At 38.0% G+C, this 25,336-nt stretch overlaps 1 protein-coding gene across 2 annotated transcripts in view; it reads left to right on the forward strand.

Moving 5' to 3' along the window:
• Positions 1–25,336, forward strand: part of LOC121301648 (talin-1) — a 95,132-nt gene that overhangs the window by 21,240 nt on the left and 48,556 nt on the right. The window contains exons 2-13 of one of the 2 annotated variants that reach the window (XM_041231216.1): positions 5,380–5,456; positions 16,467–16,629; positions 18,320–18,417; positions 18,707–18,836; positions 20,482–20,634; positions 20,721–20,863; positions 22,156–22,283; positions 22,631–22,691; positions 23,164–23,268; positions 23,698–23,853; positions 24,163–24,264; positions 24,643–24,719. In XM_041231216.1, the coding sequence (XP_041087150.1) occupies positions 16,500–16,629; positions 18,320–18,417; positions 18,707–18,836; positions 20,482–20,634; positions 20,721–20,863; positions 22,156–22,283; positions 22,631–22,691; positions 23,164–23,268; positions 23,698–23,853; positions 24,163–24,264; positions 24,643–24,719 (1,283 nt within the window). In that variant the 5' untranslated portion in view covers positions 5,380–5,456; positions 16,467–16,499. The remainder of the gene's footprint in view (positions 1–5,379; positions 5,457–16,466; positions 16,630–18,319; positions 18,418–18,706; positions 18,837–20,481; positions 20,635–20,720; positions 20,864–22,155; positions 22,284–22,630; positions 22,692–23,163; positions 23,269–23,697; positions 23,854–24,162; positions 24,265–24,642; positions 24,720–25,336) is intronic. The other variant, XM_041231225.1, reaches the window with a different exon arrangement.

A 25,336-nucleotide genomic window follows, 5' to 3' on the forward strand; every position in this document is an offset into this window, starting at 1 on the left:
ATATATATGTGTGTGTGTGTGTGTATATATGTATATATGTGTGTATATATATATATATGTGTGTGTGTATGTATATATATATATATATATATATATATATATATATATATATATATATATATATATATATATATATATATATATATATCCTGGTAATCCTTGGAACTTCTGAGTTGGGTCTAGCGGACACAAGAAGCTATTTCTAATTTCCGATTTGCAGCTCTCCTCACTGTGCAGTTTGCTGCTGTTTTTGCAAGTCAGATCCACGTTTCCTGAAGGTGTCTGTGTTGGATTGCCTTTTCCACTGTGGCGGGTGCCAGTGTCTGGTTGTAGATAATGCTCTACCCTGGACTCTCAACTGCACATGACACACGCCCACTGCTCTATTTTGCTGCCATTTAAAAGGTTGACTGTATTCCAAAGCCTGTTCAATGATGTGGTTGAGTAACAGTGTAGCAATGAAGAACTGGTATAATTACAGCTGGTTATGTAAAGTTGTCAAGTATAATGTAAGTAAGTTACTGCAGTTCAGTAGGTACTGTATAATTTTTCCCAGGCATACTAGCATGTCAGAGATTTGTATCTGGTTTAGGTAACTTGCACTTTTTGTGTTTACTGGTAACATCAAAGCTAAATACGTGTGCATTTGTTTTTGTTTGTGTTCTATGGGAATGCTCACTTTCGGTTGTTGTTTGTTAAAATTTTAAAATGAATTTTTGTCAGTCTATACAATACAACACTACAGAGTCTTTCTGAGATCTGCTGTGAATATGGTCCATTCTGTTGCTGAATTGAACCATTCTTGTGGTCAGTTCTGAGAGTGTATCTGGAAATAGGGTGTTGCCTTGCAAATTGGTTTTGAGGAGATACAGCTCTTTGCAATTAGGTTAACATTTCTTGTAATACTGGGGAGGATTCTGCAACAGGAAATCTTTTAAAATCCAACGCTTTGTTTTCATTTCACGGACGGCTAGGTGTGAAGACAGTCTTGGTAACACTTCAGAAAATAAAAACAACTTGCCAGAACCATTCACATACTTTCACATCACTGAGCTGAATTAAAACGAGTACCATTTGGCTACCCGTAGACTGCTGTCAGATTTCCATTATTGGTACAGGAGAGGCAGTGGGTTGTCCCTTAAATATCAAAGTGCTCTTCTTCAATATGCAGGACTTCCTTTACATTAAACTGGTATTGCTACCTTCTGTGTATTCATGTTTTCGTATTCAGTACTACAGCATCGGTATGTCACTGTTCTTCTCTGTTCACTACATGCTTCTTCTCTGGGTTTGACTGTTCATACTTGGTCATTCCCATTCCCTTTGTCAAGTAAAGGAGATGCTGAAACTTCCTTTATAGTCGTATCATGTGTTTAACCTTCTGCAACTTTACATTGATTAGAATAAAGCTGGTGGGCTTTACAGTCGCACAGTGTGTTTTCCAGGTCAGCAATCAACAATAGCAGCTACTGTTGGAAGGCTGATGACGTGACCTTACTACTTTTATAAAGTGTAAAGGCATCTGGAATTTCATAAGCGTATGGCTACAGTAGACGCCTATGTTACCCTGGCAGTTGAAGTAACTAGACCAGTAGATCAAACAAATAAAGTAACAGAAGAATATTCCTGGGTTTAAGTTGTACTGTTTGTCCTGGTCAAGAGGTTCCCAAACTTTCTTGGGTCCAGGAGCCCCATGACAGTCGCATCCTGACCTGAGGACCCCCACTTGAAATTTAGATTTTGATACCTTTAGGGAGAGAGGTTTGTTTGTGCTGGTAGAACCGCGACTGCTTTCATTATGTTCAGTCTCATTCCGGATGTTTTAAGAAACCACTCCATAATAACTGTAATTACTTTCTTTTTTGGTCAGGGTGGCAGACGTTTGTGTAATAGCAGGCAGAGAGTTCTGAGGAACAGTGTGAGTGTGTTCAAAATAAGCTCATGAGAAGTTCATTTTTTATAATTACAGTAATAGCTTCAAGACTTGTCATTTCTGTAAATGTAATTTCTGGGATAGATTCATTCATTCATATTAATGGTCAAGTGATTGGTGTAAATTGCAAAGAGAGAGGCCAGCATAAATGGCTGCAGGATGCTTTTTGGAAAAGTGCCATACAGGATTACATTAATGTAAATGACAATGGTGTGTTGCATGATTCCAAAGTTAATGGAACAAGTAAGCTTGTTCTGTTTTGGGAAATGTGAATCTTGGGTCTCTGCCTTTTGACTATTGTAGTTCCTTTTTAATACTGTATTTCAGCTGCAAGATGTTTTGAGTTTATTGTCTACTTCCTAAACCTCAAGTTAAAGTGTTGGTAGCATTTAGAGTTTTATTTTTTATTTCTTGTTTAAACATCCTCTACATTTTTTTACTACAAACTAATCATACAGGAAGAAGGAACGTCAGGAAGGCTAAAGTTCACCACACAGTGCTTGGCCTCAACAGAGGGAGAAAATTACCTTTTAAGGAGCTTGATCCTGGTGTAAACAGGAAATTACATCATCATGAACTGTGCTGCAGAAATGAATTAACATGGCTGGAGTTTAGTTGCATTCCAGACACCATTGCTCACTGAGTGTTTTATACCTGGTGGAAATCCCAGTGTGAAGCATAAATAGCCAAGACAAAGATGTTGTGTGTTTTTTTTTTTTTTAACTGTTATTTTCAAGGTTTCTAAGTTATTCCTTTAGGTGCCCATAGCCTCTTAGGTATATAATTTCAAAAGGTATTAAGCAAAATGGCTTGGAAAGTGTATAAATATGAGAATGAGCATACATGCACAATCTCCAAATATGAAATCTCATCTTAATCAGAATCCCCCATCTGGAGTCACTTCAGCAGTGGCTGTGCTGAGATCAGTAGACTACAGTACAGTAAATACATGGAGGAAGTGAGCTGTCGCAACCTTTCTGGCAAGATGAACCACAAAGATATATCGACTTTAAAATTAAATAAAAGCATAGTGAAACTGGGATGAGCTGCCTTCCTTTGCACCAGGGCAAAAAGCCCTGCTTCACAACCAATTATTACTTTGGCCCCATCACATGATTTTTTTGTCAATATGTGGAATTGCACTGACTACGAATTGGAGATATATATGTTTTTCAAAGAAATGTATAAATAAATGTGCTAAATGATAAACATGTTTTATTCTGCTAAATTGCATATCTTAATATCCCCAGGGGTGGGGGGAGTAGGAACTTTACTTAAGGCTCTTGGGCATTGCATTAATTGAAGCAAAGCTGTTGAGGGAGTAGACTATGTGTTAATAACCTCTTACACAACTATCAGAACCCTGCCTTGCCTGTGCTGTAAATAACACCCTGGTGTTAATGAACCAGGTTAGCTTGTATTGAGTTAAAATATAGCAAAAGGGCCCTGTGTCCAATATGAAATGAACACACCAGGGGTATGCAGACCGGGAATTCAAACAGACTGTCCCATTTTAAAGCATAGCAGTACAGTGTGTGTGTTTGTCACTCCCTGGGAGTGGCACTAACATCTGGTGCTTGTTATTTATGTAATACCACTTGTCAATAACAACGTGCACCCTTGGAGGGGAGAGGCAGCACTGCAGCCTTCACTTAGAGAACGATCAACTTGCACAGGAAGGCTGGCCACTTGTAATCAGGGCAAGTTTATCCCTGAAATATGCATTATATTTTGTGCAAAACAATCCCCATCTCTACCAAGAGGTCAAACATGTACTGCCATAGCCTAGATTGAGAAGTGTAAAACATTGATACTTCAGGGAATGCTGGATTATTATTATTTTTTTGGTTTCATCCTAAATTCAGAATATAAAACATCTGTCTTAAAAATGTGGGTCTCGTGGTGGTGAAAATCATGTAAAATGAAAAAAGCTTTTGAGAGGATTCAGGAAGTGGCACTATTTCTCTAAACTGTTACGTCTTTTTATCAGGGTTCAAATTCAATTCTGGTCACTAGTGAAATGAATTTGGTGGTGTCAGCCCCAGTGCACATTGCTGTAGTTTTAGATCACTAGCGCTGCATCTGAAAAATGTAAACCGAGTTTTAATCCATATTAATCAATGCTTTTGTGAGAGGGAGCTTGATAAAAGTGGGTAACTGATAACTTGAAAGTAGTGAAAGCAGTCGGAGGAACAGGTAACGCTTTTGGGATTTGACTTTGAAAAAAAAAATCCAGCGCTTGCTTAATTAATGTAAAATTAAAAGCGTGATGCATGCTTAAAAGTAAAATGTAGTTCCATATCGACTTGTTAGATTTCTTAATGTATCTTTAAGAGCAATGAAAGATTCAATTAGTTTTCATTTGTTTGGAAAGTCAGGATGCAGTGTTCATAGGACTACAAACCTGTGTTTCTCTTGCCCAACCCTGTTCTACAAACTTCTCAATAGGCTTGCTGTTTCAGTGCTTGTCCTGCCCTCCCTTTGCAAGCAGGTTCATTCAGATCTCAGTGGGAATGGTCAGGATTGTTATAGCTGGGGCTTGGGGTCAGAAGTGAAAACTCCACTCCCATCAGTGCTGTACTTAATTTCCCATTTTGGACATGGGCGCATTGTAATTAAATACAGGTCTGCACCTCAGTGCAGGTGGAAGTGATTAATGTCTGGCCTCCCGGCTCTGAACACAGCAACAGTGAGAAACGTGGCTCAGGCTCCTTAAGCTTTTACCTTATTTTATGTTAATCGGTAGAGCAATGCATTGCAGGCTTACAAAGAATTTAGAATTTATTTGTTGGTTGAACTATGTTAGTTACATTAATCAACAGGTCCATGAAGGAAACAGGGAATGTGTCCAGCCACACATTCCCTGCTTCCTCAAGATCTTTATATGTAGTGTAATGATTCGGTTGCTATGGAAGTCCTAGATAATGAAGCACGGGTTGTTTGTACTGTGATGGTGCTTTATCACTTCCTGTCAGGCCTTTTAACCAAGGGGAGGGATACAAGAATTGGGATGCATCTTAATTATTGTGCAATATTTACAGATAACCGACAGGCTTTCACCAGTAAAAGCTGCTCGTTTGGGGCTTACGTTTTCGAATTAACGTGATGTGTTGTAAAAGTAGTTTTATAAAATCTAAACTAGTTTGATAGAAAATTATACAAATAAACAGGAACACTGCCTTAAAATCAGTTATATTTCTGATTCATTTTGTGTCTGCTCGCCAGTCAGGCTGATACAGTATGTGTTTCCTACAACGAAAACTACAGTACTATAGCATTCTAACTGCAAGTGAGAAAATCCCATTGTAAACAGTAATAAAGACGGATTGTTCTGTATATCTTTTTAATATTTTTAAGAGATTGTTTTCACAGTCCTAGAACTGGAAACTGGAAATGGTATATTTTTTTGCGTTCAGTGACTGTCATTTGTCTTGTTTGTTTCCCAGGTGCGAAAGCTGAGGAACCTGTCAGTGCGAGTCATACAGGGAGGAGATCCCCCCCAGAATTGTTTCCATCAAGTACAGTAAGAGCTCCTTTAATTCAAACACCCCGCCCCCGCCCCAATTTATCGTAGCACTCTGCTTCAAGTGACTTGATAACAGGGTTTCATTGCTCTTTGAATTTTGAATGGGTCAGTTTGACATAAACAACCCCAACACAAATGTACAATAGCTTGTAAAGCCAGTTGTGCAATAAACCATCACCCATTTGCAATAATAACTCTTTACTTTGATCACATTTAGGGAATGCCAGGATTCACATGCATGTTACTAACAAGAAATGTCTGTTCCTGCTTTAAGATACTTACTGAGGGGTGACCCCCACACCCCCCCCCCCCCCCCCAGCCCACCCCCCCACCCCACCCCTGCGAGTAACTTGAGTTCCGCAAGTAGCAGGCGTCGGGTCGGACTACGTTTGTTTTATAGATAAAGCAAGCTGTCACAGGCATCCATTCAGTGTTCTGTTGGATCAGAACATACGGTTCCTTTATGGAATGTCATTTCAGGTGTTTATTAAATGTGCAGGATTTGATTTACCACCTGGTTAATTTGTAGGGCAGGTTTTCTCCTGCTGAGACAAGATAACAGTGAAAGGACCACAGGGGATATTGAGGCCAAGCTTAAATAATTTGGTATTTTCTTTTAATCAGAGCCAATTATTAAACATACTGCAATAATATAGTTATTTCTTTCTATCTGGGCGAAGAGAATTTTTTGGGTTTCTTTCACTGCTAACCTCATAAAAGGTACAGACTTTAATAAGTAGCAAAACTATTCCTTTTGTGTTCTGTCCTTTGCATCATTGGTGATTTTGGTAACCCTTGACCCTAATTTCTCATAAAACAGGCTCTATTTATATGCCGTGACTGCTGTATTTAATTCTTTTCACTGGCAGATGCACAAACAAGCTGTGAAGCTGCTTATCACAAACTGGACATTTCAAATAAAACTAGTTGTTAGTCGTTATTCCCACTGTGGGTCCCAGGCTTCTTATTTCACTTTGCTATCCAAAGAAACAAGCATCCAACGATTTAAGAACAGTGAGTATTCAACAGATACATACCATGCCACTGAAGTTTCCAAAAAAAGAACAGAAAAATGCACATGGCAGCATTCTCTGACCTTTTTTTGGTTTGCTTAGTACTGAATATTGCTTAACAGTGGCATGCTGTGGTTTTCAATCAAGTTGAAAATGCAAGCAGATTTGATGAATTTACAAAAATAATTCTGGGTTGCTACCAAATATAATGTGGTTTGTCATTGCTCTAGCCCAGTAATTTTAGCTAGTGCACAGCACCACCCCCTGAACCAACCTGAAAAAAGGGAATCTGATTCAGTACTTGGAGTCTTCAAAAGGACAGTGAAAGTCAACTTCTGTAACAGTACCTGTAAACTTTTTATAGAAAATTTGGTTCTGTAGTTATAGTTTTTCTAATATAAGGAGTAAAAAAAAAAAAAAAAAAAAAAAAAACTCCTCCTACTCAAGAACCTGTCTCTCATTGTTCAACAAGACGGTGGCTACATGAGGTCACCCCATGATTATATCGATTTATTGAGGGTTATTTTGTATACATTGTAACTGTTGGTGCTCAGTATTTAAGACTCCAGTAATTCAAGTAATTGCAAACTTTTATGTCAAGGTGTTTGTATTAATCCAGACAATGGATTTGCCTGTACACATTTAGAAAACCAGTTATCTTGTATTTGATACACTGCAGGATTAGTAGAAGTCTTTTTTTGTACATTATTTTTAAATTTACTGAACAAACCTGTTTCTCAATCTAGTAGTTTGTCTTTCACCAAGCTTTGGCGCTTCCAAGTACTGTTAGTAAAAGGTCAGACATTAACTGGGTAAACAAAGCAGATGATTACCCCTTGCTTGATCTAGAAGATAGTTCTTGGAATCTGCAACGTATTTTATTTTTTCTCAATGAATTTGATTTGCCAGCAGGAAGTGATTTTTCGATGAACAGTCTCATTCTTTGAGTTGAGATGAGGTCACTTGGACTAGAGTGGAGATCTGTTTTCCCAAACTGCAGGGGTCCTGAGTTTATTCTATTAATACCACAAGTTCTGGATACACACTCTTCCCTAGGCAGTGTTTTAAGAATTATACTGCAAGGTTGCTTGCTTCCTCATTCTAAGGTGCACTCCAAGGTACTGTATAGTACACATTTAGGCTGTTTTGACATATATTTTACAATGTGTTCTAAATATTAGTATCTGTTTATTTATATTGTTGTGTGTCTTCTGAGCAACATATTTTTAGCAGCCATTAGCTGTGCACCCATTCCAGTTTACAAATCAACAAAGATGTGTGGTGACATAGTCTGACTAGTGGAACAGACACAAACCTGAACTCAACGAAGAGCACAAAAAGTTTATTTAAAAAAATAAAAATACTGGTGAGACATCTGATGGTTTCTGTAATGTATAATATGTTGTATTGACACATTTGAAGTTGATTTAAATGAATAATTCTGGGGATTTCAGCACCACTGGTTGAGTTTGTGTGAGATACTTATGTGTAATGAAGTTGGAGATAAAAAAGTTTGGGCTAGTTGTGAGATTTTATTATGAATCAGTGTTTGTACTAGGTGTGGGCAAAGTTTCCAAGTATGCAAAGGAGGTGAGAAACGGTGACTGTTGGTGGGGATTGTTTTATGTTCACACTGTGGGAGAGTGAATTGCTAAAAGCACACAATTCACAGTTGCCAATTGAGTTGGACACAGTGGCGTATGATTTGTTTAGACCCAATTTGTATTCCTACTAGATCTTCTTCTTTTTTTTTTTATTGCCCGTCTTTTAACTAACATGTTGATGGTACATTTTCAGAATCAATCTTCTCACAATGTGTTTTTCTATTTGGATCCCCTATTATACTGTGTCTTGGTAGATTGGATAATTGTGATGTTCTCTGATTCTCAAGCATATGCAAACAGTTTTTCGTTGTCTTGCACAGGAATATTAGTTTTGCATTAAAAAAATTTTGGATTCCATTTAAAAAATATAACTTATTTTGTTTGGTATTCATTAAATGATTAAACTGTTTGCCTAATATAAATACATCTAAAATTATCCCTGCAATATTCATTTTTAGCTTTTAAAATGATTCACCATACCACAGCTAATTGACATCTCTGCTGTAGTTCTGCAAACTCTAGCACAGATGAATATTTTCTAAACCACCTGACCAAGGTTGTTTCTAAGGCACACTGTTTTTAAAAGGCATTTCACACTGTGCATGCTCGCCTCTAGAGCTAGGGAAGAGCTTCTCTGTAAAACCATGTATCGATCAGTATGTTCTGTTTCTGGTTGTTTTTACAGGGGTGTGCAATTTTTGAAAAAAACTTGTTGTCCAAGGGACTAAGTGCTAGAAAAATCAACTTCTAGCATTTAGTCCCTTCACTTCTTAAAAATCTACTTCCCCCCTACCTGGTGCACAAAACAGTAGAATATAACTTGTAGGATTTTGGTTTTATTTAACAGTGAACACAATCAATCAATTAGTGATTAACTGCTTCGTTCTTCCAGTTAGGCCAGCTTCACGCAATCTCCTCTGAACAGCTGATGTTGAAACATCTGTACTTGTAGTAGCATTTAGCTGAGCTTGTATTTCAGGGGCGGTTAATCACCAGTTTTGCAGACCTGTGACTCGAATGAACTTGTTCTCTGATTCTGAGGTCACCCTTGGCCTAATTGTTCTTGTTCGGTCCTTATGAGTGCCAGTTTCTTCAAATCGTTTGATGGTCTTGGCCACAGCAGTTACAGACACTTGCATAGTTCTTGTGATTTGTCTTCAAAGATTGTCCTTCATTTCTTAACGTAATTACAGACTGTCTTTTTTTTTCTTTGCTTAACTGAACGTATTTTGCCATTTTCTGCTTTCTTACATTCAGGAATGACAAACTTGTGCCTATGCTACCTATATTTATAGTAATCATGGACCATCACCTGTTAACAATAATTGGTGACAAAAGGTTAATTAGGTAACATGCTAGTTAACTCAATGAACATCTAACAAAGTCACTTTTATACTTAGGCCAGTGTTGTAACACCGTGTTATACACATTTCAGACTTTTAACTGACTTGGGCTTCAGACTGAAATCCCCTTGCTTTGGGTGACCATTTCATCGAATTTGACAAGGTTTACATTTTCATTTATAAATTAAACTTTTGAATGCAATTCACTTATGATTATCAGCTTATATAAGTACACATATCATATAATGAAATATTAAGTATTTATAGACAAGTTAAACAATTAAAAGCATAGATAATCATGCAAAACTTGGTTTCAAGCAATTGTACTCAAACTTTTGACTGGTACTGTGTGTGTGTGTGTGTGTGTGTGTGTGTGTGTGTGTGTTTATATATATATAAAATAAAATACAATTTATTTATTTTTTAAACATGATCGACACAGCGTTCTGTAATCTGACTGAACAAAAGAAATTAACTTGTTGATTAATTGGTTGCATGTCAGTTGCGATCATCTTAATAACACTGTGTAACAATTTTTAAATTTTTTTTGGTTCCTGGGTAGTAAGTGTTATTTCCTAATTGCTTATGCCTTAAAAATATAGAAAATGGCTATTCCCCACAAACTTTGCTTTTGTGACCAGGACAGTGATATTTTGAAATGTACCTATTTTCCAGAACATTCCAGATAGATTTAGTGCTGAGTAAACTTGGAGTAACTTCTAGAACTTTCCAGTAATATAAATAGTAGTATAAATACAGGGGCCTTAAGCCCACCAGTTCAGTTTAGTTCCAGCTGCCTGGCAGAGTACGGCTGGGAGGTCATGGGCTGTAGGATGTCCCTCAAAGTCCATATCCTTGATGCTCATCTTGATAAATTCAAGGAGAACATGGGAGCGTACTCGGAGGAGCATGGTGAGCGCTTCCACCAGGATATACTGGACTTTGAACGCCGCTACCAAGGACGTATAACGAGAACATGATGGGAGACTACATTTGGGGGCTGATTCGTGAAAGTGATTTACAGTATAATCGTAAATCTCGAAAAACTACTCACTTCTAAATCTTTTGTAGTCATTTTTGTATTACTTTAGTATAAATACATGTTAATTTGGATTCATATGTTGTTTTTTTCTGACTTTATGTGAACGAAAAGACACACATTCACCCGTTTTCTCATTGGAAATAGGTACATTTCAAAATATCACTGTCCTGGTCACAAAAGTAAAGTTTGTGGGGAATAATAGCCATTTTCTATACTTTTGAGGCATAAGCAATTAAGAAATAACACTTACTACCCAGGAACAAAAATTGTGTTACATAGTGTAATCAACTTGTTATGTTTCAGCCCGTTTTTGTTTTGTCCCTAGCAATACTAGCGTATGCTTGCATTGTTGTTTGTCTGGGGTCTGCGCAAGGTCCAGCACGTGTTGTAGAAGCAGTCCTCGTATTGTAGCGATCCATATAATTGTGTTTTTTTTAAATTATTTTACTGTATTTCTACTGTGGTTATGTACTTAATTCCTGCTGTATTTTGTTCCCTTTCTGCTCTGTATTTCCCGCGGTTTGCTTGTATAACCCTGTCTGTGTCAGTGTAAATGTAGTCTGCTCATGTGGTGCTTTCCGTGCCCCGTGTAATTGGTTGTTGTTTGTCTGTCCCTTTTGGCTGTTATATGTCTGTGCCCATTGGCCTGGTGTGCGGCTGAGCACCAATGGGGTGTGTGTAAGCTCCAGTACCCGATTAGAATAAAGAGGTGGGGCTACGTTATTAAAGGGTGCTGCACCGCCAGATATGTTGTTGATGTTCTGAAAGCTGGCTGCTTTATTTAAATCATTTATTGTTTCCTGTGTTGCTGACCGATCTGTGGACTCAGGACTGGATGCTGTGAAAGCGTCCGGTGGTGCTGTAGCAGAGCGGTTGACTGCAGAGAACAGCCTGCATTTTACTTTGTGGTCTCCCTTTTTATCGAAATATGCCTAGACAAGGCTTCGCTTATTTCGAGCTCACAAAGATGACATTACTAGTCACGTGAACAAAAGCATGCTGGACATTTGGAGGTGAATATCCAGTGACAATGATGCCACTGTGCCACGTGACAAAGGTAGGAAGTAGACATCGAAAAAAAAAAAACTCTGAATAGCCATTATTTGTAGCCACCCAGATGTTTTTAAACAATTTAAGCAAAATTTTAAAACTGACAGCAGCAACCAATTTTATTACCCCAAATTTCTTGCACGGTTTCGGAATTTGGCTTCTATCAGTTAGGACTGCTGAATTCCACAGATAATGCATTATGTGCTGTGAAGTAACTTACAAAAAATAGATGGTGAGTAAGTAGATTCAAGAAAATGCACAGAGTCCTTTTCTTCAATCAGTTGCCAGGTTTATTGAAATATGCAGGGAGTCTGGTCCCAGGTACAGGACAAACAATACTCAACATTACAATGTTTGCATGACATTAAATACCCTTCTGTATAGATGGTCCACCTCCCCTTTCTCTGACACTTAACCAATTGCAAAGGTAATTTAATTTATTGTGTGAGTGTTAATGTGTGTGTGTCTGTGTGTGTAGTCTAGTGTGACAACCTCTGAACTCAGTGCATTCTTCACAAACCTGGAGACAAAAGGTCCATACATCTGCCTTTTGTTATCTCCTTGCGACCCCCGTTGATGCCAGTGGGATTATCTCTTTTGATCTCTCTGAAGTCTTTAGAGCCTGTTCCCTTCTAGTCCACAGCATTGTTATCTCGTTATCTTGCAGTCATTGTTGGGCAAGAATTTGTAGATGCATCGTCTCTATCAATGGTTAGCAGTACATGCAATTTGAACCAAACAGTCTGCTATCTGCAATATTAGTCTCTTTTCAGAAAAGAACACCAGTATAGCTCTGCCAGTCCACATGCGTAGCAAACTGCTAATCAATTCTCAATCCATGTTTTCCAACATTCTGTTTTGATTATGTGTGCTTTGAGTTGCTGTCAGTCAAAACAAAATATAGTAAATATAGATGAATATGATATTAATTCTGTTATAGAACTCTTCACTTGTATAAATTCTCCTGAAAGCTGGGGGGGGGGGGGGGGGGGGGGGGGGGGGTTTAAATCAGCATTACATCAAACTGACGGTCAAAATGCTTGGCTCCTGAAACAACAACAAATTGGCACACTTAACATTTACAATATGTTTTTTCTCTGTGTGTGGATTTACAGGCTGGGGATGAAATACACATAAAAACTTAAGCAATTCGACCTATCAGTTCTTGTTTGGTTCCCAGCAGCAGATTAATCCCAGAACTTTGCCCAGTTGTCTCTTGCAGTATGACAATGACTAGGCAGCAAAAAAGACATGGCTTGGTAACGTATTCCATACACATCCTGTGCGGTGGGGGTGGGGTAGGATTAAAAAAATGAAATGACTTCTGTCTGTCAAAGGCTATGTCTGACCTGCTTTTGTTCTAGACTGTCTTCATAATGTCATACATTTTAGCCCTGGGATCAGTCTACTGTTGCTGTGCTTTGCTGGACTCCCTCCAGAACCACAACCCCATTTTTGTTGGTTAAGGACCAAATTGTCTTGGTGCAGTCTCTCCAGTGAATTAAACAACCTCAACAACACCTCCCTGCTTTAATTGCTTCCTTACACTGCATGGTTGCGACTGCTGATATTGATACTATATGATATTTTGACTAAAGTTCTCTGTCCGTAAATGCAGTGGTTGATTAGGATCACACACACACACACACACACACACACACACAGTCAATAGACTATTATTTCTTCTATTTGTTGACTAGCAGTTAATGTTCGGTGTTAATGAAGTCTGGTTACTGCTTTGTAACCTGAACCAGGTCAAGTGTTTGCAACTTTTCCAGGCTGGCTGGTCTGCCAGTGTTAACACTGCTGCTGTAAGTACACGGCTCATCACCAGTTAAAAATAAGTGGCTCCAGGGAGACTCTCGGGTACGCATTCCATACTATACTAACACTTTACACTGCCTCTCGGTTACACTCAAGACAGTCTTCCAGCGCAGTGAGTAGAGAATGTAGAATAATTCCTCAAATAAAATTGCACAACCTTATGAGAATCTTGACACTTCTGAAGTTGATCCAACATAGCTCATGCATCCCCCAGTAGTGTTATTCCTGATTTTACATCATGGAAACTATTGTTGCAGCTCTGTCATGTTGGTCAGCTGACCACCGGATGATTAGGGTTCACTGGGGATGTGTGCAGCGCAGCATTGCTGAAGCAAAAATGATTCGACATTGTTCTAGAAAGCAGAAAAGAAACCACGCTCTGATATGACAGACTGCACAGGTCTTCCAGTGATGCCAATCTTGATCGATATTGTGTTCAGAAACCTGCCGGGCAAGGTGTTCTTCTGACAAGCCCCAGGGGTCAAAGATATGTTAATGCTTCAGTGCCTTGCTTCTTTAGTATTTAATTCTGTCCCTGTTTTGTTTTGTTTTTTGTGAAGATTTATCGAGCTCTGAAACTAGTTTTTACTATTTACTATGAAATGTTAACGTTGATGCAAATATTTTAGGATTATAAGAACCTTGCAGGTAGCATGATGTTAACACTAACCGTTTTATCACTCTTGTGATGCTGACAGTTTTATTCTCCATTTGACAAAATAATGCAAATTGAATTTTAGAGCAAATTTGGATTTTAGCACACGTGTGATCCGGTATCACATTAAGAGTGATACAGTGGTGTTTGATGGTTAGGCACAGTCCAAGTATACATGGAACAGATGTCAGTCTTATTAGATTCATTGTACACTAAATCTATTTAAGTACCAGACTTTGCCAGTACACAATGCTACAGTTCTATTTTTCCTGTAGGTTCTAATGCTGTGCTCATTCCGTTTGACTGCATGTTGAACAGCTGTTGAGATTTATTTTATTTATGAATGATTACTATTCTAATCACCATATTGTCCCACACAGTGTTGTTGGCTTCATCAGCTCTTTGTAGATGCTTCTTGGCATCGCAGAATAGTGGTTACTCCAAATTTGTTAGCAAGTCATAAATCTCTTCCCACACACTGCATATTGAATGCGGAATGAGCTGTACCCAATCAAAATAGCATTGGGCAGCATCAGTCATTTACACTAGCACTACAGGAAGAAAGAGAGTTGCAGCACAAAAAGCAGGGAGCTTACAAACTCATCTTGTAGTCAATTCAATAACTCTTAACTTTTTGTAATAATTAAAATAAATAATTATAATAACATCAACACCACCAACTCCCACCATGTCAACTTGAAATGGAGGAAAGGTTGATGGAGTGAGGAATGTATATTTTTGGTATTGCTGCCAATGGTATCGGCGCTCGAGACTCCGCCTTGCTGCCAGTACTTCTGATTCCTGTTACACAGAGTGTTGTCAGGACTATTCGTTGTGGGCTGTGTACATCCTGCAACATGTACATCCTTTGCTGTAGGAATTAGTTAACAAAATTTTGAAGAAGTTACATTTTTGTGCAAACAATGGTAAACATGACACTGTAGTAATGTTAGTCATATGAGTCAACTGTAGTCATGAGACTAAAAAAAAAAAATGTTTTTTTACAGGATTCATGAGTGAAACAAAAGGCACTCAGTTGAGTGAAGAATTAAGATATTTTGTTCACTTCTAACAATAAATAAATGTAAAAACTAGGCAAATTTCATTGTCAAGTTCATGAATTTACAAAATGATTTACTTCCCTATTAATTAATGCTTAAGGTTTTCAGTATCAGATTAAAAAGGGAACTGTGTTTTTTGTTTTTGTGACAAATAATAGGAAGAGTTATTGGCATGGCCAAGATGTCCTCAATACTGCCCTGGAGGAAACCCCCTCATAGGATAAGAGTGTAGCAAACATCTATTCAAAAACGCATATCCAAAATCATCTGTCCAAAAACACCTATCCTTTCTCATGTTAACGTTAGTTGTGTGGTACGTGCATTGGTTTTTGATGATCCAATTTGCTTGCAGGTGTTGGATATTCTGTTCTACGTGCAGGACATGGTGAATGACATCTGTAAATGTGTTTTTTTTTTTATCTCGGCCAGGGGGATATGAATGTTACTGACATACTGTACCATGGTTTTAGTTGCTGTTGTTATCAACTATGATATCATCATGACCACCTGGCCTCAAACTAACCCAGCAATCCCATCAGCTCATGGGTGGTCAGTTTTTTGTTCATGCATATCGGCGCAGAAAACGTTTCAAGCGCCTTCCCCTTAGTGTTTTTTATTTTTTTTAAGCGTGTTGCAAAAACCAACTTAACAGAATTAAGTCAACACCTTCAATAAGGGAACATGTTTAGTGTTATACTTTAACTTTAATATTTAAGGTGTTTTATGAAACTGGACAGCTTGGTGATTCCAAACAATCTTAGAACACAAAGCTGCTAGTTTTGAGCTGATATACACCCATGTTTTTTTTTTTTTTTTTTGCTTTGTTTTGTTTTTAATCATGGTGGCGCTAATCAGATTTTGTGTCCACTGAAGTTTCCTAAAACTAAATCATGTTTAACCATCTATATGGGTCTGCTGAGGTACTTCGAGCATGTCAAAATGTACTGGTTACACAACAAGCACAAGCTCTGTCTGCGAACTGTTGTCAAAATAGTTTTTGTAAAAAAACGATTGAATTCCCTGAAATTCTTCAGATGCCAGGGGTTACTGTCATAGAGCTTTTGGCCCTGAAGCCAGAAACTTTTGTTAATGAGGTCAGAATGGGTCAAGCTGCATGATGTAAGTCTGACATGCAGAAGGGAGTCCAGTTTTCTTTTTTTTACTCCCCCCCCCCCCCCCCCCCCCCCCCCCCCCCGGCAACTGGGATATAGTGGAGGCATCCAGATGTTGATGGATATACTTTTGTTTTCCTTTCGCTCAGCTCATCCCATATACCATATAAATAATATTGGATGGGCAGTAATTATTCACCTATTATGTAATGCATGGAACATTGTCTACATATGTCTAATGTGTAATAACTTATTAGTAACTATTGTTTTATTTAATAAGTGTTATCTTTTATGTGTGTTCAGGTGAAGTAGCGGAGCAGAGAGAAGACAGTCACCATGGTCGCCCTGTCGCTGAAGATTGGCGTGGGAAACGTCATGAAGACCATGCAGTTTGAACCTTCCACCATGGTGTATGACGCCTGCCGCATCATCAGGGAGAGGGTCCCCGAGGCGCAAACTGGCCAGCGTAAGTAGCGGGGAGGAATGCTATCTGAACAGAATCAAGTGGTGCAGGACCTTATGTTACTTTCTAAAGGAGAAAAGACAGCTGTTCATTTTACAAAACTATAAGCAAAAGTAAATTGTAATACACATGGCAAAGGCAAAACCGCAAAGAACCCAGTTGACACCCAGAATAGACACAATCAATATATGAATGTGTGTTTTGTTTATAATGCTGTAATTGAATTATGCCTGCACCGTCCTAGCCAGGGGTTCTATAGTAATGGAATAATCAATTCCTCAAATAAAAACAAAAAAACTAAACAAGCACATAGCATAATAATTAGTTCCCTTTGTTCCAAGGTCAGTGCTGTATCTTTGCACACGTAGTAACAATAACCTTGAACCTTTTTATACACCATGCTCTTACTATTTATTTAGTGTACTCAGCTGTTTACAACATACAAACTTCTGCGTTTGATAGCTGATGAAAGTCTTGCTTATATGATATCTAACCTTTATGACTTCTTTTTTTCAGTCTAATAATATTTCAGTGGTTTACATGTAACACCAAATCTTTAACTATGTGCTCGGTAGTTTTTTGGCTGTGCTAAATTATCTAAGCACCTAAAGAACAGACAGAAAGTCCCCATTTATACTGTAGGAAGTGAGGCAGTTTAAATATGTAAGCACTGGGTATGTTTAAAAAAAAAAAAAAAAAAAAAGAAAATTAATAAAATACTGAGACCATCATGTTATCATGCAGCTGGAGTGAAAGAAAACCCTGTCATTTCACCCTTCCCATCCCTGTAGATTGCATCTTTGGGCCTCGGTGGATGGCCCCACCATTGGCTAAGGTGCAGTTCTGTAATATGTAATTGGTTTTCCTTGGTTACCAGCAGTCTGGCCATCTGTTATAAGCAGAAAGCTAATGAGTAACTAACGCCAGCAGGCATGCTTTACAATTTAATCTTGTAACATTTGAACTCCAGCAGCGATTGGACAGTTTTGCATTAACAAAAGCCAGGAGAAATTATTTTTTTCCCCCCAGTTGTTTTCCTCCAAGCAGTAGTAGTATTGCTGGAATTTCAAGTATGTATATTAGGTGTATTTTCAGTTTCACCTCCCTTCTTTTCACAAGTGTTTCCTATTGAGAAACCGAATGTGTTATGAAGTACCTCATCCATTACATTTTAGTAGTACTTAATGTGACAGTTCTGTTGTAATACTTTTTTTTTTTTAATGTCTTGACACCATGAGTTTTTCCTCCAATGTTGACATGTTTACTTTAATTCCATTTCCTAAATGTGATATACCTGATATACCATATGTACACAGGATTTTTACTTGTATCCAGAGAATGTCTGATTCAATTAGGATAAAACTGTGGTTACAACATTCAATTTATTGAGAGCATACAAACGTAGGGACATCAGAAGGACCCATCCTTTTTATGTAAGTAAATACAGTATGGTTATTTTCATGTTACCATTAGCTCTAATGTTGTATGTACAGAGTGGCAGGCGATTAAGCCAAATACTTGTTTTTTTCTTTCTGCAGATGTTCGCACACCGCTATTTAATGTATTGTACACAGACTTCACTGAAATAAAATGTATACTTTTGAAATAAATTATGCCCAAAACATCTGTCTGACGAGACCGTTTTTTATTAACTGCATAGAAATGTAATCATTTTGTCATGTTCTGCTTTCAGCTAATGATTACGGATTGTTCCTGTCAGATGAAGACCCTAAGAAGGGGATTTGGCTTGAAGCTGGGAAAGCGCTTGATTATTACATGCTGAGGAATGGGGTGAGTCGGCAGTAAACCTGTTGCAACAGAAATTGAGGCATGTAGCAACTGCATGGTCTATCTGCCTACAGGTGTTCTTGACAGCTGAGGCTTGGGGGCATTTCCCATGCCAGTAGTATTTGTTATTTGTCAGCAGTATATTAATGAAGTAGATTTTCATATTGATGATGTTACATCACATTGCAAGTTTTAAACTCATTATGGTATGCTGTTGGATCTCAGGTATGATGGGCTAGGGTGTGGTTGGCACACTCTGAAGCCTTGCATTGAATACTGTTGCTGTTTTCAGGACACCTTGGAATACAAGAAAAAGCACAGACCCCTGAAAATCAGGATGCTGGACGGGACTGTTAAAACAGTTATGGTGGATGATTCCAAACTTGTTGGAGATATGCTAATGACAATCTGCGCCAGGATAGGTGGGGATTCTCTTTTGATTCACTGAAGACATTGGGGCACATTTCCCAAGATTTTACTCAAGTGTAACAGTTGCATCACCCAAAAATTCTGACTAAGTGGTACAAATATGATCTGTGTTAGGCATCTACTATGGTATTTAACAAAAAAAGTTTCCATACAACACATGAAATAGCTGCAGATGTGTATGCACAAGTATTACAAAGCATTAAATATGCATTTCCACCCACTCGTGATTGTTTCTAGAGATTACATTAGGTAAAAGTGTCAGTAAATGGAGTGTGGGATGGTACACTGGAGTGCGTATGAAAAGCAGGTGTACTAATCCATTGGATCTAATTGTCTTGCAAATTGCATTGCCTGTTGAGCACCCCTTGTTCTGCATTAACACATTGCATTGCGTGTTGAGCACCCCTTGTTCTGCATTAACACATTGCATTGCGTGTTGAGCACCCCTTGTTCTGCATTAACACATTGCATTGCGTGTTGAGCACCCCTTGTTCTGCATTAACACATTGCATTGCGTGTTGAGCACCCCTTGTTCTGCATTAACACATTGCATTGCGTGTTGAGCACCCCTTGTTCTGCATTAACACATTGCATTGCGTGTTGAGCACCCCTTGTTCTGCATTAACACATTGCATTGCGTGTTGAGCACCCCTTGTTCTGCATTAACACATTGCATTGCGTGTTGAGCACCCCTTGTTCTGCATTAACACATTGCATTGCGTGTTGAGCACCCCTTGTTCTGCATTGCACATTGCATTGCGTGTTGAGCACCCCTTGTTCTGCATTAACACATTGCATTGCGTGTTGAGCACCCCTTGTTCTGCATTAACACATTGCATTGCGTGTTGAGCACCCCTTGTTCTGCATTTACACATTGCATTGCGTGTTGAGCACCCCTTGTTCTGCATTAACACATTGCATTGCGTGTTGAGCACCCCTTGTTCTGCATTAACACATTGCATTGCGTGTTGAGCACCCCTTGTTCTGCATTAACACATTGCATTGCGTGTTGAGCACCCCTTGTTCTGCATTAACACATTGCATTGCGTGTTGAGCACCCCTTGTTCTGCATTAACACATTGCATTGCCTGTTGAGCACCCCTTGTTCTGCATTAACACATTGCATTGCGTGTTGAGCACCCCTTGTTCTGCATTAACACATTGCATTGCAGCACCCCTTGTTCTTGCGTTCTGCATGTTGAGCACCCCTTGTTCTGCATTAACACATTGCATTGCCTGTTGAGCACCCCTTGTTCTGCATTAACACATTGCATTGCGTGTTGAGCACCCCTTGTTCTGCATTAACACATTGCATTGCGTGTTGAGCACCCCTTGTTCTGCATTAACACATTGCATTGCGTGTTGAGCACCCCTTGTTCTGCATTAACACATTGCATTGCGTGTTGAGCACCCCTTGTTCTGCATTAACACATTGCATTGCGTGTTGAGCACCCCTTGTTCTGCATTAACACATTGCATTGCGTGTTGAGCACCCCTTGTTCTGCATTAACACATTGCATTGCCTGTTGAGCACCCCTTGTTCTGCATTAACACATTGCATTGCGTGTTGAGCACCCCTTGTTCTGCATTAACACATTGCATTGCGTGTTGAGCACCCCTTGTTCTGCATTAACACAGGAATCACAAACTATGATGAGTACTCGCTGGTGCACGACATTGTAGAGGAAAAGAAAGAGGAGAACTACGGGACCCTGAAAAAGGACAAAACACTCATGCGAGACGACAAGAAGATGGAGAAGCTGAAGCAGAAGCTCCACACTGACGATGACAGTGAGTTTTCACCCTGAGCTTTCTTTTCTGTCTTCTCGTTTTTAAATGCGTTGTTTGGGTGACACTGAAGAACCTGTGATTTGCAGTGAACTGGCTGGACCACGGGCGCACGCTCAGAGAACAGGGCGTGGAAGAAACAGAAACGCTGCTTCTGAGGAGGAAGTTCTTCTACTCTGATCAGAATGTGGATTCCAGAGACCCAGTGCAGCTCAATCTGCTATATGTGCAGGTAGGAGGGGCACTTTGAGAATTTAAAGTGGAGCCCATGTTGAATAATATGCATTAAACTACAGTAGTTGCATTGCCTTAATTAGGAACAGTGAGTACTACTCAAAATGTTATTGTCTTTTCCAGAACAAACTCTTATATGAGCTCTTTGATTGTATTATAAACATAACTGAATGCAGTTCATTAAGCTAAGACAAATAGGGTCCTTCCTGCGCCAGAAATGTTCTTCACCTATTTTTTATCCCCTCCTTTACTGCTGACCAGGATGTGGCTTATCGATGACTAAACTCTTAAGAAATTACAGGAAATTATTTCTTGGTGTTTTAGAGTAAGATATAGATAAAATCTATTTTGTTTTTGTTTTTTGTTTAAATTATAAAACATTAGTTATATCTTTTTTCACTGTAATATTTCAAAAGTAATGTTACTGAAAGAGAAGTCTGCACCACTTTTTAAGGCCTGGTTCTAATTCAGCTAAATTATTGGATTAGGATATATTCCCAGCAAATCTCTTTCAGTCCCCCCCCCCCCCCCCTGCTTGCTGAAACAGGTAATCTTTTCCTCAAGTACTTGACTTTGCTGGATCTCTGCATTAAGAGTGTGCAACAATCCACAGTCTCCCTTGTTGTGAGAAGAAATCATCATAGGAACAGAGTAAAGGAGTGGCCAGTCACTGCTGGTTTCTAAACTATTTCTGACCTCTAGTTAGCTGTTCATCACATTAGTTGTGCAATATTTAAAAAAAAAAAAAGTTTCACTATTATCTGTGAACCCAGTTTGCCAATCCCTAGAGGAAATGCAAGATACAAACATTTCATAAATTAAACACAGCATGCAGATTTCAAAGGAGCCATAACTGTAACTCAATCCACTTACTTCACTGGAAAATTAAGTAAGTAGTAAGTAAAAAAAAGCCCCAAAACATTGTAATATGAAATTACTTTGCTTGATGCAAATTGGCGATTTGTGGTTGAGGCTGCAACAAGAATGGGTACTTTGAAAAGAGTACTGTGTTTTATCACTACAATACCTAACTAATATCTTTCTGTCAAAACAATCATGTATTGATGATCATTTTATAAGTGTTCTACAGTACATGTGATGTTACACCAAAAGGAACTCCTGATATATATCATCTTTTTAATTACATATAGTTATTTATTTACTTTTACTCTTTATTCACCAACCAAATTACAATAAAGCTGCATTTTTTTCTATTATTTAATGATCAATTTAAAATTGTCATCCGAAATGTGTTTTGAATGAAATAGTTGTATATTTTTTCATGTGAAGGCTCGAGATGACATCCTGAATGGTTCCCATCCCGTCTCCTTCGACAAGGCCTGTGAATTTGCAGGGTTTCAATGCCAGATTCAGTTTGGAGACCACAACGAGCAGAAGCACAAGCCAGGATTCTTGGAGTGAGTACCACTGGCTTTATCTTTTATACACCTGTCTAACAGGAAAACACACCTTTTGGTCTTGCTATCTGAATGTTTAAGCGTTCTTTAATGAGTAGCTCAGGCAATAGTAACAAGACTGGGATGCAGTGCAGAAAGTCAAGGGTCAGATGCTGACTTAGAACTCTGTCTTTTTTATATGACCCACGTTGACACAGCTGTGAATGGGTCCCTTGTGTAATATCAGAGAGGACTAAAGGCAGTAGGCATTATATTGGCCTTATCATGCCAAAACCACATGCTGTAACACATCTACACACATGCTGTGAAGGAATTTGCAAGTTTAAATGTTATATTTTTTGTTTCAGTTTAAAGGAGTTCCTGCCAAAAGAATACATCAAAAACAAGGGGGAAAAGAAAATCTTTCAGGTGAATTTCAAGAACAGTTTGTTCCGAGCATGACATCATGAAGCGCAGCTTAGACCCGTGTGGCCTGTACTTGTTTAATCATGTTCAGATCTTTTCTCTGGACCAATTTTGTTCAGCCATATTTGGTCATAAGATAAGTCTTTATGTCCATTCTCTACATAAAAGTTTGATAGCTCATTAAGAATGTACACCCAGTAGTCAATACTGATTTTTGTTTAAATCTCTTGTGCCTCTATCCCATAACAGTTTTTTTATATATATAATTACCAGTTTATAGGTGCTTTTGACCAAATTCTTGTGTTTTCTATGGACCCTTCTCTATTGTTTTAATTTAATTTTAATTGTATGCATAACTTGTGAGTACCAGCCGTTTGAAACTAATACCTATAATTTTTCAGTTCCCAGGAAGATCTTTTTTTTTTTTTTGTTTCTGAGATTACACCAAGTTATATACCGTTTTCTTTCTTCGCAGGCTCACAGCAACAGCCAGAGCATGACAGAAATTGAAGCAAAAGTGAGCTACGTCAAATTGGCCAGGTCTCTTAAAACCTATGGAGTGTCATTCTTTTTAGTAAAGGTAAAATATTTTACAAAGTAGAGAATGCTATATGTAGAATACTATTTAAAAAAAAATAGACAAATGTTGCATTTTTTTGTGATTGAGTCCCCATCTGACGTGTGGATGAAAATAAGAGGATTATCCTTCCAACCTTTCAAAACTCCCAATGCATTTTTAATTCTGTACATTTCTGTAGGTAATTCTAATACAGTTAAGTTTGTCAAGCAAGAATAATTCGGTTGGGATACTTCAATTCTTAATAGAATTATAGTGCAAAAAAATAGAAAAAATGTTGCAGTTGATCTCTGGTTTATTTAGAAGACTTTTTCTCTTGGATAATGTTAAATACTGTGCTTGATACCATGTGCATTGTGTCACAGAAGATGCGTTGGGGTCAGCATGGGTTGTCTGTTTGTGCTGACAGTGATGAAAGATATTTTTTTACAGGAGAAAATGAAAGGCAAGAACAAACTGGTGCCCCGCTTGCTGGGGATCACAAAAGAGTGCGTGATGAGAGTCGATGAGAAAACCAAGGAGGTGATCCAGGAGTGGAACCTCACCAATATCAAGCGCTGGGCTGCGTCGCCCAAGAGCTTCACCTTGGTATGGGGGGGACGCTTTCATTTTACACCAATAACTTGCACGACAATTTAATTTGCAGTTCACTGTCAAACAGGTCTCCTTTTGAAATTAGAAAAGTTTGTAACTTCATAGTTAACATCTGTTTGCGTTCATTTTAATAACCAGCATGTCTGTTTGGGTTTTCAGGATCTGTGTTACTGTTAAGATTAAAATGTAAGACATGCTTTATCTTGCTGTATAGTGCTTGGATGTGGGGGTTTTCATATTGTTCTAGTCTTCTTCCGGGGCTGGCAGTTTTCTAGGTGATGATAAATAACTACATTTCAACAGGATTTCGGTGACTATCAAGATGGCTACTACTCTGTTCAGACAACTGAAGGGGAACAGATTGCACAGCTGATTGCGGGCTACATTGATATCATTCTTAAAAAGGTACCTTGTTTAACAGTCTTGGGTAGTGAAGTAAAGCCTGTTTTACAGTTAATTTTTACTCTGGTGCTGATTTGATAACACAGATTTTTCTGTGGGTATTTTACTACTGCTGGTACAGGTAAAGGGCAGTTATGGCAATTTTGGTCCCCGAGTAGATTGGTTTTCTAACCAAGAGATATATATTTCAGTTTTATATCAATTCTTGCAAGTGACTTTTTATTATTGTTTTTAATAATTGGTTGATTTCAGCCACTGGGCTTATTGTAAGTTCCTAAAAAATGTAAGAAGGAATCCAAAACCCATTGATTTCCCCATCTAAATGGAACTACTTCATAGTAAAAATCTATATATAATTTTTTTTTTGCATTATCGTAACAGAAAAAAAGTAAGGACCACTTTGGCTTGGAGGGAGATGAAGAATCAACCATGTTAGAGGACTCTGTGTCACCAAAGAAGTAAGTTGATGCTTAATAACACAAGGGGGTATTTATTTATTTTGGGTTATGATGTCACGATAAGATACCCACGCCTTTTCTGAGAGAGTTCTTCTTGTACATGCATGTTTAAACTGGCTACTGCTGTGTTGTTTTTTTTAATTTTTTTTTTAAAAACACATTTTATTTTTATTTAAAAAAATTAAAGCTTCCAATGATTACAAATTGTGTGTGTAAAACTCTTTTTATACTTACTAATATTTACTTAAGTATACTTTGATTTTAGATATATAATATAATATTATATATATATATATATATATATATATATATATATATATATATATAATATATAAAATTTAACTTGTAATCTATCACCTACAGGACGTATCATTATGAAACTTCAGTCATCTTAAAATTTTTTCCCTTTTATTTTTTTAAAAATATTTTTAATAAATTTTTTTTTTTTTTTTTTTATTTTTTTTTTTTTTTTTTTTTTTTTCCTTTTTTTTTTTATTTTTTTGTTTTTTTGTTTTTTTTTGATTCATTACAGCTACATACTGGGCTTCTTGTACTTCTGCTTTTTATTACATCTAGCAAAACCCGAGACACCGAAGAGCTTGTCTTTCTAAATCTTG

The sequence above is a fragment of the Polyodon spathula genome, chromosome 2 (assembly GCF_017654505.1).
Source record: "Polyodon spathula isolate WHYD16114869_AA chromosome 2, ASM1765450v1, whole genome shotgun sequence".
Classification (NCBI taxonomy): domain Eukaryota; kingdom Metazoa; phylum Chordata; class Actinopteri; order Acipenseriformes; family Polyodontidae; genus Polyodon; species Polyodon spathula.